Genomic DNA, 17931 nt, shown 5'->3' on the forward strand with positions numbered 1-17931 from the left:
CACAAAATTGGAAGGCTAATTCCTGCGCAACCTAATTTTCATACCCTTTACAAAAGTGAGCAGTGCTCAACCAAGCATGAATTATTTTCAGACTTTTTGGTGTCATATGAAAGTTGAGTTTATGAGCTTTCCATTCATATAAATTTTTTCCCCTAGAATCATATATTTTTTTATTCGGCAGCCATTTCAAAAGTGTATAGTTTTTTTTGGGACGCACTCAGAGCTGCCAACCTCTGAAACCAAAATCAGTAATCTGAAAGCTAAAAATCAGTAATTTTGGATGGAAATCAGTAATTTCAAGCGCGGCGCTTTCAACATCAAGAAGACTGCATTTGCACGTACATTGTAGAGCTGCACACAACACCACAACACAAACTACTAGTACCATGGTAATAGCATCACTCTGAATGACAGGACTTGAAGTAAAAACAAGAACATTCTGTTTATAACATCATTTTAAGTGCTATAAAAAAACAATGGTTATTAGAGGATTGATGTATCATTACCCTGTTTACTATTTACTTGCAATTTTACTGTCAGGGAAGGCATTTTTGACAAGTTGTGAAAGGTGGTCTGCTGCTGAAAACGCGATGTTGTGCTCTATCAAAAATTGAGTAAACTTCACTTCGGCGTTCGTGACAGAATTGTCCTTTGCGACGAAAAACTGGGCGATGTCATGACTGCGGGAATTGGAACTTGCCTCCGCCGCTGCAGTCCGGTGCTTCACCGACTTCAGATGTACCTGGATATCGTTCGAACCGCCATGACCAATTCCAAAATCGGATGAGCAATGTGTACAACAGGCACTGTTTGTATTCCTTTTCGACGGAACAATGCATGACCATTTCTTGGTGTAATCACCTGAGAAGGTTTGCAGTTTTTTAGAACGCTTCTTCGATGAAGTTGAAGTCATTTTTCTCCGTCGGTTACTCGAAGTTTGACGCGACCACGGCCGACCTGCTGCACATGCGGTAGTGTAACACTCGGCCAATGCATATTTCGCCCAGATAAATATCGTGCCACTTGTTTCAGCACATCCACCATGCATGCGCTTTCGTATCGGTCAAAACTTTGTGTGTCAGCTCATTCAAAATTTATTCGTGTATCATATTTTGTTATCAACAATGAAAAGGGGTATATGAATAAAATGAAATGAATAAACATGATCCAACAAATAATGTGAAATAAAACACAATGACAATAATTGTTGAATATAAATTCAAGTTTAATCAAGGAAGTACATTCATTTTCCTTATGACAATTATCATCATCATCATCATCATCATCATCATCATCATCTTCATCATTAGTCGAGTCGTACTTTTATTATCATAACAATGAGAACCCATCACTAAGGGGAAAAAAATTGTAGACCTGCTATAAACTACACATGGACATGGTACCGTACGGGTTGGTTTGCAAGGTGGCTAAATGGACTTGGGACGAGTTTGCCGTCTCCCCGATATATATTGCATGCTGAAAGCTAGCACACGCAGCCCATATAGGCAGGGCGGTGTGCATATCTTTCGATGGTAGCTACATGTGTGTGCAGTGGTCGTGGCTGAGGCGCGGATGATATTTCCGTGCGCTCAAAAGTTAACCACCGGGCCGAGGCCCGGGAAGTATCGCGATCATTACCGCTAAAACACTCGCATATGCATAATGCATGTGTTAATACATAGGCATGTCCAGAAATCGGGGAATCCGTAATTTTTGAAGGGGTTTCCGTGCTTCCGTAATTGCCGTTGATTTCCGTACCAATTACGGAAAATCCGTACTAGTTGGCAGCTCTGCGCACTGTAGACCAAAAACCAGCCTCATTATCCTCAGTATACAAGTGTCATATCGGACCTTACAGCTTTCATAGAAATCGCTTCTGGACAGTCAAAGAAAAAGTATGAGAACCCCTGGTCTACGCATTATACACATCAGGACCAACTTGAGGGGGGTTCGACCCCCCCCCCCCCCCCCCACGTACGCGCCTGCATGTGCATCCCTTCCTCCTTATTCCTTTATCCATCGATACCGTCACTACCATTTGAGTAGGGCCGGCCCCCTCCTTAATAACGACTCCCAAGCCATCAAGAATGACCCCATAATTTATAGATTACCATTCTGCCGTTCTTTGGAGGGGCCGGGCGCGGCCTTTTCAGAAGTGTTTCTACACTAACCTTTTCATGCACTACGGCTTAACATAAACAAGCATGCTAAGATATTTTTGAAAAGAAGCATAATTTCGACTCAGTTTCGCATAACCTAAAAATAAGAATACGGCCAGTCACCCCTCCCCCCCCCCCCCTCCCCTCAATGCATTCGCCTTCACGCAACCCCCTTCCCCTTGTCTTTCCCTTATTCGTCGTTACTGTCACTAATTTTTAGTGCCATTTCGTTGTCTTTCTTTCTCCCCGGCTCCTCTCTTCTTTTTCTTTCCTCTTTTTTGAACTCTCTCTCTTTTCTTTACTTTTTTGTTCTCTTTTCTTTTATCTTCTCCTTTTTCCCCCTTTTTTTTTCTTTCTTTTTTTTTTCCTCTTTTTTCCTTCTCAATTTTTTTGTGCCGCCAATAGGGGGGGCCGCCACTGAATGATGATACATTCACATGGAATACAATTTTTTTTTTAACGATTTTTAAATCATTGATACCAGATTCACGGTACTTCAAAGTACTTAGCCTCATCATTAAAGATCATAAAAAGCCAGAATATCACTAGTTTTCATGTACACAAAATACTCATTATAAATCCTATATTTGTATTCATTTCTGTATTTCAACACACTTGAAATTGTTACTGAGGGTAGAGAACCTGCAACACATGGGGCGACCTTGGTGGAAAGTGCTTTCTACTGTAGCACTGTTTTATTATTATTATTACTAGCAGGACCCGCGGAAATCCGCGGGATCCTAGAGGGGGGCGGGGGGTGTAAATAGATATATAGAGACTGTCTAAATTAAAACCACCAAGAACTTTATTTGCCATTCAGGCCATTAAGAAATATATATGTTAAGCGTCCCCGCCCGCTTCCTTTTTGGGGGCCGCCTCCTTTTTTTTTTTTTTTTTTTTTTTTGAAAAGTTTTTTTTTTTTTTTTTTTGAAAGAAAAAAAAAACAGCGTCCCCGCCTGCTTCCTTTTTGGGGGCCGCCTCCTATTTTTTTTTTTTTTTTTTTTTTTTTATTTATTTTTTTTTTTTTTGAAAGAAAAAAAAACGTGAAAAGCACTGCTAAAATGTATTTCTGATTTAAAAAAGAAAAAAAAAAAAATTGTCGGCCGCCATCTTGAAAAATAGCCCGAATGTCAGGAAAAATGTACGGAGCGGCCATTTTGAAAGAAAATAAAAAGAAAAAAAAAAGGGCCTCCTCCTTCCCATTTTTCGAAAAAAAACAGGAAGCTAAACATGTTTTTTTTTAAATTTGGCCTTATATAAAAATTAAAAAAACAATCCAACTGTACCGGTAGTTATTCTTTAAGCCACTGGAACTGCGTAGAGTTCCGTAGTGTGGCGTACCGACTACGGAGAAATTAGGCTGCGTATTAATGGGAAAATAGTCCCTGCGTAGGTTATGCGTAGGCTGGCGAAAAAAATTAAACAGGTTGAATTGTTTTCGTTCATCTTGCGTACACCTTTCCGTCCCGCAGCATATAGTAACGTAGGCCAGCGTAGTTGTTACGCAACACTACGCAACTCTACGTATTGACCCCACGCCAATTAGTGACCCGCAAGTGTCACAAATAAAGTATTAAAAATATGCTCATCTGACCCTATACGCCTAAAACCCCCGAGCTTTCGGGGGTTTATGGCCCCTTGAAACCCGTGGACCCCACGCCTTTATTATATATACACTCAACTCGCTGCGATCTGATCTCTCCCCCCCCCCCCCAACTTTGAAGAACGTAACCCCTGAGCTTTTGGGGGTTTATGGCCCCTTGAAACCCGTGGACCCCACGCCTATATTATATATACACTCAACTCAGGACCCGCGGAAATCTGTGGGATTCTAGAGGGGGTGCGCAGACAAAAAATTAAGTTTTTCATTTCGGGGGCTCCATTTCAAATTTTAGGGAAATTTTCGGGGGCTCTTTTTTCTGGGGCTACTTTTTCATTAATTCATATAAGGATAGGCCTACACTTTGTTGAGATTTGTTTAGTAGGCTAACGTTTCAGGCTTCCTACTTCATAATTGCCTATTTAAAAAAACAAAACATTTTTCTAGTTCAATAACTAAGTTTTCATGCATTGATTTGATGCAAGAACTGTAACATAATAGACCCTAGATTGTGATTATTTCTGACCATGAATTTCGATAATCATTTTTCAAAGTAAAATTTTCACAGGAAAATCAAACAGTCTTTTAAAAACGTAGACATTAGAGTCTAGTAATACTTTTACTAATTCTAAGCTCAGGTTTCGTAAATCTATTCACGAAACTATATTGAAATCGCGGCAATAATGATGCAAACCAACAGATAACAATTTCAAAGTGTCAAATCTCTTCGACTCGAATTCAACTCACACACTTTCAACTGCAACTCAGCTCATCTCACACACACTACACAGTGGCAATGCACTGTGTGTCAGTTACGGTGATTTTGTCTGATTTTCTTTACTTTGAAGAAATGATTATCAAAATTACGTAAACATGGCGAGAACATCACAAAATAGGCTTTAATTTCATACCTCTATTTATGGAAACTTTATAATATTGCAGCAATCGTGAATTCGTGATGGAAATTGATTGCAGTTTCGCGATGTTTAGTGGTTCATGGTCTAGATTCAGCTTCTACCGAAACAAAATCGACCGCCAAAAACTCGAGCCCTACGCTCCGTCTCGATCTCGCAACTGCGAAAATGTACGTGTTTTGGCGTACTTGCGTGCGACATGGTAAGCCAGGTAAGGTATGGAATATGGTTCGAGTTTTTTTTACGACCGATTTTTGTGTATACAATTTTATACGGATAGTCATCGGTCCTGTGTCTACGGATGTCATGTTGAATATCCATGAGGTATCTCTGTCGTCACGCATATCCTGCATTATGCATGTCGCGTCTGTTTTCGCCCTGGACGTCGACACGGAGGAGGACCTCGGGCGGAGTATAGCCAATTCGCTAGAGTAGACTCTCCCGCGGACGACGGCACCGGTCACCGGTACCCCGAGGGGAGGGTTCAGGAGGAGATAGCCGCACCAACTTGGGTCGGCGAGCTCATTAAAAAACAATAGAATACAAAGGCCGGCGGAGACGTCATGCCCCCCCGCGGAGCCTTAGCGTATTATTATTATAAGATGTGTTTAATGTACATACATGTATCATACAATCAACAGAATAGGAGAGTAGGCCTTGCAAATGACAGTAAGGCAATAGGTATCTTTTGTCCGTATTTCCTATACCTGTTCGGTGTTTGATGCAGTGGAGAATAAAAGTGGACTCAGGCAATTTTGCCTCCTAAACAATGACAGCCCAGTACAGTTTGGCTTAAAAGAAGCCCTCATAACTACCCCCCCCCCCCCCACCCCCCAAAAAATAAATAATAATAATAATAATAATAATAAATTCATGGACTTTAATCACTTAATATCAAAACCTTTATGCACCTTTAAGTTTGACATTAGACGATCAGTTAAATACTTTTAAATACAAATGTTAATGCTACGTCATATTCTATGAAATAATCATAATACATACGCTATACACCACATTGAAATTCTTAAAAAGAAAAAGTTTACACTCTGATTTCTGTAATCTTATACAGATGTCATTCACCCATTAATACTAAAATGCACATTGTGTACGGTACACCTATAAGTGATCAGAAAAACAGTGTAGTACAGACTGTACTAAAACCTTCCATGACTTTCAAATATAAAGCAAAAAATACATAAAAAATATGAGTTACTTTCAGTAGAAAAACTTGGTTAAAGACAGGCTAAAATGGGTATGTCTTACCTCAACAAGTTCTATTCCCCTTTGCCTGAATAGGAAGAACAAACAAAATAAGAGGATTAAAATCTTGTAGTTATGAACCATCACAAAATGCAGTCAATGAACATTATCACACAGATAAAAACACAACATTTTTTAAACAGCTGAATTAAACTTTCATAATAGCTTTTAGGGCTGAAAATGGAAAAAGTCTCATAATGAATTGCTATTTAAGCATGCGCCCACACGCAACCCACCATCGGTATGCACTTGTATTGTGTAGTGGTTTGCCATGAAACCTGTGAAAAGGTGTATATTAATAACATAGTTTTTCCGAAAAATACTCCAAAAATAACCAGAAAATTGACACGAAACAGGTAATATACATAACGACTTTTAACTCGTGATCTTTGTTTGGACATTTAATTAAATTTTTAGGCCCTACTTCATTTTGGGTATGTTTTAGTGGGGTATCACCACGCCGGAGTTACAAGTCATATTTTGGATAGGTTTCTGACACGCAACCCACCATCGGTATGCACTTGTATTGTGTAGTGGTTTGCCATGAAACCTGTGAAAAGGTGTATATTAATAACATAGTTTTTCCGAAAAATACTCCAAAAATAACCAGAAAATTGACACGAAACAGGTAATATACATAACGACTTTTAACTCGTGATCTTTGTTTGGACATTTAATTAAATTTTTAGGCCCTACTTCATTTTGGGTATGTTTTAGTGGGGTATCACCACGCCGGAGTTACAAGTCATATTTTGGATAGGTTTCTGACACGCAACCCACCATCGGTATGCACTTGTATTGTGTAGTGGTTTGCCATGAAACCTGTGAAAAGGTGTATATTAATAACATAGTTTTTCCGAAAAATACTCCAAAAATAACCAGAAAATTGACACGAAACAGGTAATATACATAACGACTTTTAACTCGTGATCTTTGTTTGGACATTTAATGAATATTTAGGCCCTACTTCATTTTGGGTATGTTTTAGTGGGGTATCACCACGCCGGAGTTACAAGTCATATTTTGGATAGGTTTCTGAACAAGTGCCGATACAGGGTGTATCTCCTACAGTCCATAAAAACTGAAAAAGCAAACTTCATCGCTTCATAATCCAAACAAATTTCATCACTTTCTTGATATACATGCATACTGTTTACTCTCATTAATCATTATCCTCCATTCCTGCAAGCCAATAATTAGCATATTTGCAATTTGTGTATGGGGAAGGTTGACATATCTCAGTTTTGTTTAAAAATTCCCCATACCAGACGGTTTAAATATTTCTAGACTTCCACTGTTCCAGGCCAGGCTATCCCCTCGCCCCGCCCCGCCCCGTTCCCGCTGCAGTGAAGTGTCGATACGTTACTACGCGTACGACATGTAAATGGCAATGCAATGGGTTTGGTGTGCCAAACCCATTTCTCCTTCCTAGTTTTAGACTTGACCTAGATCTACTTACCGAAAAAGAGCAGCTAATTCTCCAAAGTTGAGCTTCTTTCTCTTCTTTTCTGGAACCCAATAACCAATTTTCTCCATTATAGATGATCTAATAACGGTTAAAAGTGAAATATTTAGGTCAGTCCTCGATCCTCCAAAGTTACCCGTAGGTGTTTTGGCTACAACGCTAGCGAAGGAGATAGCAGCAGCGCATGCAGTCGACGGCAATGCAATTCGACCTAATTAAACTCGCTTGAAAATAACTCGGCCTGGGATATTTTTATTTATTTTTATTTGGAATAACTCGGATACTTCTTTGATTCAGGGTAAAGCTTATTTGCTAAATTATTACCTATAACTATAGTGGTTCATGAAGATGATTTTCTTTTGATTTTCTTTTGAAAGTAATTTTATGCTATACTGCTAAAGTGCTAATTGTTGGTAAGCCGACTCAAATCCCTGAAGGCTTACGGATATGCGCGCATCATTGAGCGAAGTATAGTAATATTTATTTTCTGGATTAGATTTTTGTTGAATGAAACATATAAAAGTGAAATACAATGTATACATAATAATACGGCCCTGTTTGCTAAGCATTAACAACATGATATCGCTGTAAACAAACATTAAACGCCTTTCCATATGTGAACGACATTTTCAATGATTCTGTTCCTGGCTTTGGGGACTTTTTCCCGAAATAGGCAGGGTTGATGGGATGTCCATCAATATTTTATATGTAATGCAAAGGAGTCATCATGACGAGTGGGCTGATGCATATTGCCAAACCCATAATCTTAGCTGGTGTCAAAATATGACGAAATACCTTTCTATATAATGCAGTAAATATTATATCAGAAATTCACTTTACAATAAAAAGCATGCATTCCGTCATCAAGAATTTATAATTGACACTGTAGATGAAATATAAAACTTGTACCTCAGTGCTGCTCGAAAATGATAGTATTTGCCATTATTTGAGCAGGGGCGTTAAACCGCCTTTTCACTGAAATGCGGGTGCATGCAAGATAAAAAGGGAGGGGGGCACTCAATTACAAAGGGTGACCTCAAAGCGTAAAAATACAATTTTAGAGATTGGTAATATCGCCAATGTGGTAATTAATACATTATCAGGTATTATCTGCAACGATTTTCTAATGTGGTACAAAATACTGCATAGCATCATAATGTCTGAAGATTCATTTGTCAGCCAGCAAAAAGATAGAGACAGTGGCATTGCAACCGATTGGATTTTACTATTTTAGGTGAAATGGCCAAAATGTCCTGATGGGGGAGGGGCCGGGAAGTTAGGGATAATCTCATAATACTGAATATACTTATGATTACTATGCGAGCAAACGTTTCGAGCAAGTTCCGTGGAAATTAGAGAAAAATTAGGGGCATTAAAGAGGCTATGATGAAAAATCTATTGATGGGGGGGGGGGGGGGAGGAGATGCATGAGGAATCACGGACCTCTTGTCATAGACATATGGTAATAATTATGTCTCTTGTGATCAGGAGTAGCATTTGGCAATGTAAATGCAGTTGCATTAATTGACTTTGAACACTTCTCCATTGTTCAAATAAAAGGGTAATTGATTACCTAATTGGTATCCTATATGAAGTTCAAAAGGCCATGTGGTTATAAAAATGCACAGGTTAGAAAATGCCTAGTATAGTGGGAAACGTTTAATTAAAACTGAGAGCATATCCCGGAGCATATACGTATTATGTTAAAAATGACATGTATATAGAAAGGGGGTTTAGACAGCCTTGAAAATGAGAACGCTTATATTCTAAAAGGGCACAGTTCATTATTATGAAGTGTTGTGCCCCTGCCCCCATGCGGCTATAAAGGCCTATACTACCTTACATCGTGGTGGTATAGAAAATGTAAAGAATCCATGTTTTCCATATACCGCTTTAATCTCTTCATAATAAAATAGAGCATGGATTCTGTACTATCCATGCTTGGAGCAAGCATATTACTCAGGGGCGGCCGAGCGACTTCCAAAGTGGGGGGGGGGGGGCACCAAGAAAAAAGAGCACTTTCTGGAGAATGAAAAGGGCACCTACAAAGGGAAATCTCAAAGCGAAATATACAATTTTTTAGACATTGGTATATACCCCTATGTTGTGATTAGAATTACCAGGGATGATTTCAGTATTTGTTTCACTTTATACACTATACAATAATTGCTTATGCATCATGCTTTGTAGTTGGTTTTATTGTCTAAAAAACTGTTTGCGAGGGAGGAAAATTTCTAAGATGTGTGAGGTCGCAGTGCGAAAAATTACATCTTATAAAGAGGAAAAAATCCAGTCCTAATGGGGTTATAAGCACATTCTCATAACGGAAGACTGAAAAGACCTTTGATAAGTAACATGAGTATATATCATCTATAATGGTTCGTGCGAGCGTATAGCGAGCGAGCTTTGGGGGAAATTGCTCTTAGTCGCTTAAAATTAGCTAGGGCGCGTTTAATGATGAAAGGAAAAGGGGACACTTATCAGGAGAAAAAAAGGAGCAGGTGCCAAAGTACAAAGAGTAATTATCAGAGGTGGAAATGGGGCACTTCTTACAACCTCAAAAAGAGGATGAAAAAAAGTCATTCATGAGAATAGGAAATGGGCATTTGTCGACGGAAAAGGGGCCCTCACCAGATTTTGATAGGTGCAAGAGGTGAAAAGGGGCTTTTATGTAAAGGGGATAGGTCCCTTATTAGAAAGGAAAAGGGGCACGTACAGTTGTTAAAAGGGAAATTATCAGAGGAGAAAAGAGGCACTTATCGCATCTGAAAAGGGGGAAGTGACCAGATATGAAAAGGGGAACTTATGTGAATGAAAAAGCGGCACTTGTAATAAAGGAAAATGTGCATTATTTTGTTGAAAGAAAATGGGTACCCATCAGATTTTAAAAGAGCATTTATCGGAGGTGAAGGGGGCACTTATCTAAAGTGCAAAGGAGTAACTTCTCGTACCTGAAACGGATCATTTACCAGAGAAGGGGCACTTATGAGAAGGGGAAGGGGCTTTTTTTTAATGGGGCACTTATCATTAGGAAAAGGGGCACTTATTAGAAAGGAAAAAGGGCACATGTAAAAAATATAAGGTGCGCTTAAAATGGGGTTAATTAATTAAAGGGGAAGGGGCACTTGTCAAAGTAAAAGAGGCACTTCTCAGATTTAAATAGTACAAATATCAGAGGTGAAAGGGGCACTTATCATTAGGAAAAGGGGCACTTATTAGAAAGGAAAAAGGGCACATGTAAAAAATATAAGGTGCGCTTAAAATGGGGTTAATTAATTAAAGGGGAAGGGGCACTTGTCAAAGTAAAAGAGGCACTTCTCAGATTTAAATAGTACAAATATCAGAGGTGAAAGGGGCACTTATCAAAAGTGAAAAGAGGCACTTCTCGTACCTAACTATAGGGGCACTTACTAGAGATTAAAAAGGGCACTTATGAGAATGGAAAACGGACACTTATTGCGAAGAAAAATTAGAAATTTTTGAAGGAAAGGGGCACGTATCCGAATAAGAGGGGCACTTATCAGAGTTGAAAAGGGGAAGGGACACTTTTACAAATTAATAGGGGCACTAATCAAAGTAAAAGAGGCACTTTTCGGGTGCTTGAAAAAAATGGGGGGGGGGCACTATATAAAAGCTAAACATTATTATTATTATTACTTTTAAAAGCACATTCACATCACGATGCAAGAAAAGAACAAAACTCATCTGTCTGATCAACGGTCATTTAACTATCAACTACGGCTCCGGTAACCGAATCCCATCTGGCCGACATTACACAGGGCCACGGTATCGTATGTCGTCGACACACCTAGCTACCTACCTACCAAGGCAGCGGCTCATCCAGGAGGAGCCTAGCCTATGCCTTTGGCGCAACCAGCCGGAGCCGTAGCTAGCCGTGTATTGTGTGTACCGTATCCCCGCGACATGTGTTCGCCATTATTGGTAATGTCAGAACTGAGCTGAGCTTGCTGAGTCGTGGTGCAGTGCAATGGCTTCTCATCTCATTTCACGGTTGAGATTATTGGCTCAATTTCGTGCAAATATATCAATCAGTCAGACTTTATCAGGGAATATGGTAAGTGAACAAAGTCAAATATTTAAAATAGACCCCAATTCTTAACCGAATTTCCTAACGAGACTAAAATTAAAAAACATAAAAGGAACATGATTAGGCCTATGTGGGACTGTATGATCAGATGATGTGCCTTTGCCTTTGCACCATTGTGCACTAGCACTAGCACTGGCTCTAGCTCTAGCATTGTTGGAACAGGGAGGTGATAGAGAAGGAGTGGAAACTCTTGTTATTTTATTCAAACGCATGCGGGAGTTCTAAAACGTAACAATGATGGGATGCGTAACATTCCACTTGGCTTTGATTTCCATCCATGCTCTGTCTGAGTCTGAGCCGCTCTTCCACTGCGGGGAACTTTGTAGTCTAGATCTAGGCCAGGCACAAGTTTCACATTTATTAAATTATCAGCAAAATTTCAGTGTAGACTAGACGTAGACCCTCTAAATTATATTTTATGGAGATTGTAATTGGAATAGTGCATCAAACAATTTTTCAAATTTAGTACACTGCCGTTCCTACAAATCTGTGTGCCAGAGTTGCTTGGTAAAAGAAATGTTGGATCCTGACAAAAACTCAATATTTTAGGATAATCCACTTATTTTCGCATGTGTTAATTTTCTGTCTATTAATCCATGATTTGCAATCTTCGATAATTTGAAATTTGCTATGCGTGCTTTTGCATGTTTTTGGTATTTTTGCAGTTGAAAAAAAGTTTGAAATTACAAGTTTGTGTTCGCTTGTTCAACTCATTACACATAGACCTAGGCCTAGGCCCTATTCAACAATTGATGAGAAATCATTGAAAGGGACAGCGAACATTTGCTGAGATGCCATGATGGTGACACGACATTTGCTCCTGCGACAATTGCTCCGGGCTTTATTTCGTCTAAGATGTAGGGTTAGGGTTAGGGTTTCAATAGGGTTTTATGTTAGGTTTAGGGTTAGGTTTAGGGTAGGGTATAGTGTTGAATCCAGGGTTGAAGTTAGCCATTCGATTAGTGTATGAAATTTACAGCGGAGCAATTGTCGCCGGAGCAAATGTCATGGAATCGCCATGATGCCATTTTCTGATGTAGGAATTCTAAATCTTGATAATCCATGCGCTCTTTTATCTCACCACCTGGTCAACAGTTGCAGATTAGCGCATAACTTTCGGCGACTTGGCCTGGAGCATGGGGTCAAAGGCTTGATTCCACTCCTGCTCTATCTTCTTCCTGGTTGGGAGCATGCCAATATCTTGTCTTGATTTGATATTCTTTTAAATTTGGCCTCTTTGTGAAATAAGCCACTACTCATCGAGGGTCTCAACAGCCCGACCCTGGATAACCCACTCCAGCAAAGCATAGAGAGTCAATGCTAATGCGTATTGACCTCTAGCACTGCATACGTGCTGTGAGGCAGGTATTATTAGACCCATACACAAATATACACACCACACAATATCGCATAGACTCTACACAATCATGTCGATGCAGCTGTAAGCAAAGTTTGACACTAGACTTACAATTTGAATTTTTAAATTATTCTTTTTAACATCAGTAAGTTAAAAAAAATGTATTTTACTGCTAATTTAGGTGTCATCAATTGTCACTAAAGTACCAATTTTGAGTGAAATCAGTTGAGTTTTGTACAGTGGTGTTTGAAATGTTGAGAATCAAAAGCACAGCTTTTACTACACAGCCAGGATAGTGATGCTCCTATGTGTGGGATAACCCAACCAAACTCCAAAAAGTCAAAATTTACTATAACTAAAGACAAAGTATTACAGTAAGGCTGTGCATAACCGTGTAATGAGGTACTCAAGTAGTTGTCAACAGTGCGAGTACTCCAGTATTCGAGTACTTGTTGCAGCCCTATATTACAGTAAAACTAAAACTAAGGCAATGTCTTATTTACAATGATTTTATTATTGTAATATCTAGATCTAATTATAAATTTAGTAAGCAGGTGAGTTAGCTGGGTTGATTACCAGTCACGGCTCACTTGCAGAGAATATCTTCTTTTTATGTTCCCTAATATTTTACTTATTTTCTTCTACACTCTCTCCTTTTTTCACCAAACTCCAGTGTAATCTACATGTGTTGTAGACTAGTTTAAAACCAAAAGAAAATAAATTAAAAAATTGTTGCATCCCCTTTCTTTTTTTTAATTCTTTCTATTCTATAATAATAAATTGCAGGTTAGAGAGTCTAGAACATTGCATACATCTACATGCCGAGGGAAAAGGAATCATTACTTTATACCCGCCTATCCTAAGGATGATCCAGTTCGAGATGAACCAAGGACAGAGCTCATAGAATCCAAGGAAGACTTCAAGTATGTAGAAAGGTTGCTTCCTTCCATGCAGGTCCCAGCTGTGCCCAACCACACCCAGTACCCCACTCCTTCAGGGTGGTCACCACCATCAGGTAATCTCACAAGACTCTCAGAATTACTCATTTTTATTTTGTAAACATAATAGTTAAGAACATAGAAGGAGTGCTGTGAGTGCCTAGCAAATGTGCTGCAACACATCATTATCACAATGAAGGCAGAGTGTGCAGGAAGGTGGGGGGGGGGGGGGGGAGGGGGCTCTATTGGATCATTGTTTCTTGCCCTTCAGTCTACACACTATGTTCAAAGATCAAACTTTTTTTTTTTAAATAATGATATTTTGAGGGTAGGTAATATTAGTTGAATCCATTCCAAAATATAAGGGCACAACCTCACAAGTACTTAAATATTACTTAATTAATCTAAAAAGAGCTTACACATATATACAAATGGAATCTTGTTTCAACAAACTGTTATTGCATATGAAAACTCTGGCAACATATTCTCATATGGCAATATAGTTTTACCAGTCCTAGGCACCACAAAGCCACCAAAAAGTCACATTGTATAATTTTAGAAAATAAAATCTGGTGACTTTTTGTTGATTTTTGTGGTGCCTAGTCACTCAATACAAGACTTCAGTGTAATCTCCTTGCAAATGTTATATGGAGTGTTTATGAGATTCCACTTTAACTTTTGAAGTGTTGAATAAGAATTTATTTGCTTATCATCTCCACTCTGATTGATTGTTAGGTGCTGCATCAGACCTACCGTACAGTGTGAGCAGGACACGATTTCACCAGATCCCTGTCTTCACAGAAACTAAAAAGATGACACAACACTGGACACTGGTCAAAAACATCAAGGGAGATATTTGGGTAAGAGTAAGGAATACAAGAGTTGTGCAGTCTAGTGCTTTTCAGAACTTGCTATGCTTTGTCACCTGTCATGATTCAACCATTCCTGTATCATCAAGTACTTTAAGACTACAGAATAATCTCTTTCTCCTAGGCATAACACATGACCAACCCAATTACTATATAATAAAGGAAAACCATTCTCTAATAGGATTGTATTGTTTAATAAAAACTCGTGGGGCAGTCTTATTTTCCATTATAGATTATAGGTATCTGTTGAAATGTGCATAAAGTTAAATGGGAACTAGCATTTCACAAATGCCAGATTTTTTTTAGAATTTCAAGGATGTCTGATGAGGCATTGAGTTTGCAGATTGATTTTTGATTCAGGGGTACCATCCAATATGTACTTGATTTCATAACTGTACACCTGCTTTCTCCCCCGCCTCCCTCATACCAATCACAGTTTATGGCAGAAGACCTGAGGAAGCACTTAGAGGAACAACAAGGAAGAGATATCCCAGTCACAATCAATGAAGTTTCTATGAAAGTTCGTTACAAGGGACTCTATGAAGACCAAGTCAAGCAATGGCTGACTGAGAAAGGATTCTAGGACCTCTCATGAAGGGAACTCCATATATGGACACAGATGAAGTCATTGTATCTACAAAACTGTGGGATTTATCTCAGCTTGATATTGAAAGATTGATGCTATATTGAACCATACATGGGATCATTGGAACAATGGCAATGGTTCTTTATTGTGCTGATGCACTCAATTGACTGATGCCTGCCTCATTGAGATGTTATCAAGGACCACTGACTCACTTTTTATGTAATGAAGATATTTTGACTGCTGAATAATGTAATTTTGATCAAATCTTGATATGTAGACCCTCGTAGTAATCATATGGAAGTGAATGAAACCTTCTATTTTTGCAGTGATAGATAGGTTTTATGGTCAGTTAACACAATACTGTACCAAGTTCAATGAAAATCTATCAGCTAAACTAATCCCTTTTACTTGATAACAATTATAAATAAGATATTCGAAACCTCAATACTTTTTCATATAAGACATTTTTGTTGTTGTCAGTGATAAATGTCTCATGATGAAATTCTAATGAATTTTATTAACAGAACACCTCTTTTAGGGAGAAGAAATACTAGAAGGCATGACAAATGGAATCATGGCATTGCAATCTGCATGTTTTTCTATAAGATCAAAGAATTATTGTGAAGTGGCAATTATAATTCTCTAAACGCCGTCCAATATTGTTATTCTAGCTCAATTTTGAAAGTATAGTTCAACTAGAAATGTTGAATGAGAATATTGAGGGATACATGTTGATTTTGTACCAGGGATGAGAAGTGTGTTCATATTGAATTTCACCCACATACGCCAATCCGAAATTGGATCGGAGCATTATTTGATATTTTATGAATGAAGTTATAGTTATTCTGTTATCCTAGGATTGCTAGCACAAGGGTAATCTGCACTTACATGTAGGTTCATAGATATTGTACTATTTTTGTTTGTTAACAATTCAAATATATGAAAGTCACAATCTTAATTAAGATTGACCTAGAAAATGAAAAATACAATCTGTATGCTTTTTTTTCCTATTATCAATAAAATTGCTATTACATATGCACATTTCTACAAATTCTCATCCTGGTCTTAGAAGTTAATTTAGTAATGTACTTTCATACATGCATATCTATCAATTGACACTTGTTGAACTGGGCAAATTTTAGGAACTATTTGCCACTGGGCTTGGCATAAAAATTTAATTTATTTTTTACTTTAGGTCTTAATTCTTAATGAATGAAAACCTGGAAAGATTTCCAGTGCAAGTGACTATTTGATTGATAACTTGTATGTACAAAATGAATACCGTATATAACGGTGTATAAACCGCACTTTTTTGCCGCCGAAAAAATTTCAAAGTCGGGGGTGCGGTTTATACACGGTACACCAAAAAAAAAAACTTATGCCCCTCCACCTGGCGCTATGCCTGGCAATGTCTCCCAGCTCGGGAATCGGTGTGTTGACTCACCACTCGGAAACTAGAACAACACTCAAATTTGTCTGTCATCTTGGTTTGAAAGTAATCTTTCTGATAGATCTCAATATGTAGTTTATAATAATAATTCCTCCAATTTTTCTTCTATTACATGGTGTACCACAAGGTTCTATCCTAGTATCCTAGGTCCCTACTGTTTTTTAATTTACAGTACCGTAATGATCTTACACACAAAAAAAAAAAAATTTTTTTTTTTTTTTTTTTTTAAGGGCGAAAAAGAGGGGTGCGGTTAATACACGAGGGCAGTTTATACAACGTTATTTACGGTAGTTTTAGCTTGTGACTGAACACAAAATCACATGATATGCAGGTCTCGACGCCAACAGGCGCGACTGGGACACATGGACGTCCAAAATTTTAAGTCCGAACCCTCAATATTTTGAATTTTAATCATAGGGCTCTGATGTATACAGTCTGTAAAAGGTTTATTCTGTAGTCTTAATAGAAGTTTGTGTGGAGCCATGTGATATGTCATGACTTGACTTGATATGAAGCAGCGTGTGTGAATGGTGCTGATGTGTTTAAAATGACCAAAAAATATTCCTTATTTAACAAATAATCTTGAGCTCTATAATTATAGGCTTGAAAAGGAATTTGTATTTTTACAGATTGTTCATTTACAAACCAATAAAAGATATTTTAATTTTTAATCACTTTGCACGTTTGAAGTGAATTAACTGAATCATGTGGTAGACTATCCCTTTAAGATATGAATTAGCAGCATTGGCAGTATGTGATGTGTGCATGAATTTAAATATGATGGATGCCAGATGTGAGGAATGTGTGTAGTTTTTTAGAGGATGATGATAGTGTGCTATTTGACATATTGTTATATTGTGATTCTAATATCACTATCAAAATCATCAGGGGGCTCTAGCCCTCCCCCTTTCTTTTTTTAAACTCTTTTTTGGGTTGCTTCTTATCTTACACCTGTGGTTATCATCTTGATCTAGAATGTGGAATTGTGCTAAATTTATTTATCTGTTGTCTATATATATATATATATACTTCATTTTTATTTTTTTTATTGGAAAATGACATGAATCAGTATAAATCGATGCCTAAGTGGCTGTGACCATAATAAACATATTTAAAGTAACTGCAGAAAGAGATGTGACTGAAGAATTCTGAATTTGAACTTGCAGTTGAACAAATTATACGTAAAATTAAGAGCCAAAATGTCTAGACCATGCCCTGGAAATGC

At 38.1% G+C, this 17931-nt stretch overlaps 2 protein-coding genes across 2 annotated transcripts in view; one reads left to right on the plus strand and one right to left on the minus strand.

Annotated features, from left to right (window-relative positions):
* Nucleotides 1–7582, minus strand: part of LOC580408 (inositol-tetrakisphosphate 1-kinase) — a 34605-nt gene extending 27023 nt beyond the window's left edge. Inside the window, exons 1-2 of the mRNA XM_030999759.1 lie at nt 7393–7582; nt 5937–5961 (exon numbers count right to left, since the gene is read on the minus strand). Of these exons, the coding sequence (XP_030855619.1) occupies nt 5937–5961; nt 7393–7469 (102 nt within the window). The 5' untranslated portion in view covers nt 7470–7582. The remainder of the gene's footprint in view (nt 1–5936; nt 5962–7392) is intronic.
* Nucleotides 7583–11255: 3673 nt separating this feature from the next.
* Nucleotides 11256–16311, plus strand: LOC593029 (39S ribosomal protein L49, mitochondrial). The gene is made up of 4 exons (XM_792527.5): nt 11256–11473; nt 13650–13878; nt 14537–14661; nt 15107–16311. Exons 1-4 carry the CDS (start codon nt 11387–11389, stop codon nt 15251–15253), a joined length of 588 nt encoding a protein of 195 aa, XP_797620.2. The 5' UTR covers nt 11256–11386; the 3' UTR covers nt 15254–16311.
* The last annotated feature ends 1620 nt before the right edge of the window (nt 16312–17931 follow it).

The sequence above is a fragment of the Strongylocentrotus purpuratus genome, unplaced genomic scaffold (assembly GCF_000002235.5).
Source record: "Strongylocentrotus purpuratus isolate Spur 01 unplaced genomic scaffold, Spur_5.0 spur5_scaffold_5, whole genome shotgun sequence".
NCBI lineage: Eukaryota > Metazoa > Echinodermata > Echinoidea > Camarodonta > Strongylocentrotidae > Strongylocentrotus > Strongylocentrotus purpuratus.

What these genes read in the sequence shown, in the direction of transcription:
- LOC593029 (XM_792527.5), top strand. Translation starts at nt 11,387, where the DNA reads ATGGCTTCTCATCTCATTTCACGGTTGAGATTATTGGCTCAATTTCGT. An exon ending in AGACTTTATCAGGGAATATG is followed by an intron (nt 11,474 to 13,649) that starts GTAAGTGAACAA and finishes AATAAATTGCAG; the next exon opens with GTTAGAGAGTCTAGAACATT. An exon ending in AGGGTGGTCACCACCATCAG is followed by an intron (nt 13,879 to 14,536) that starts GTAATCTCACAA and finishes ATTGATTGTTAG; the next exon opens with GTGCTGCATCAGACCTACCG.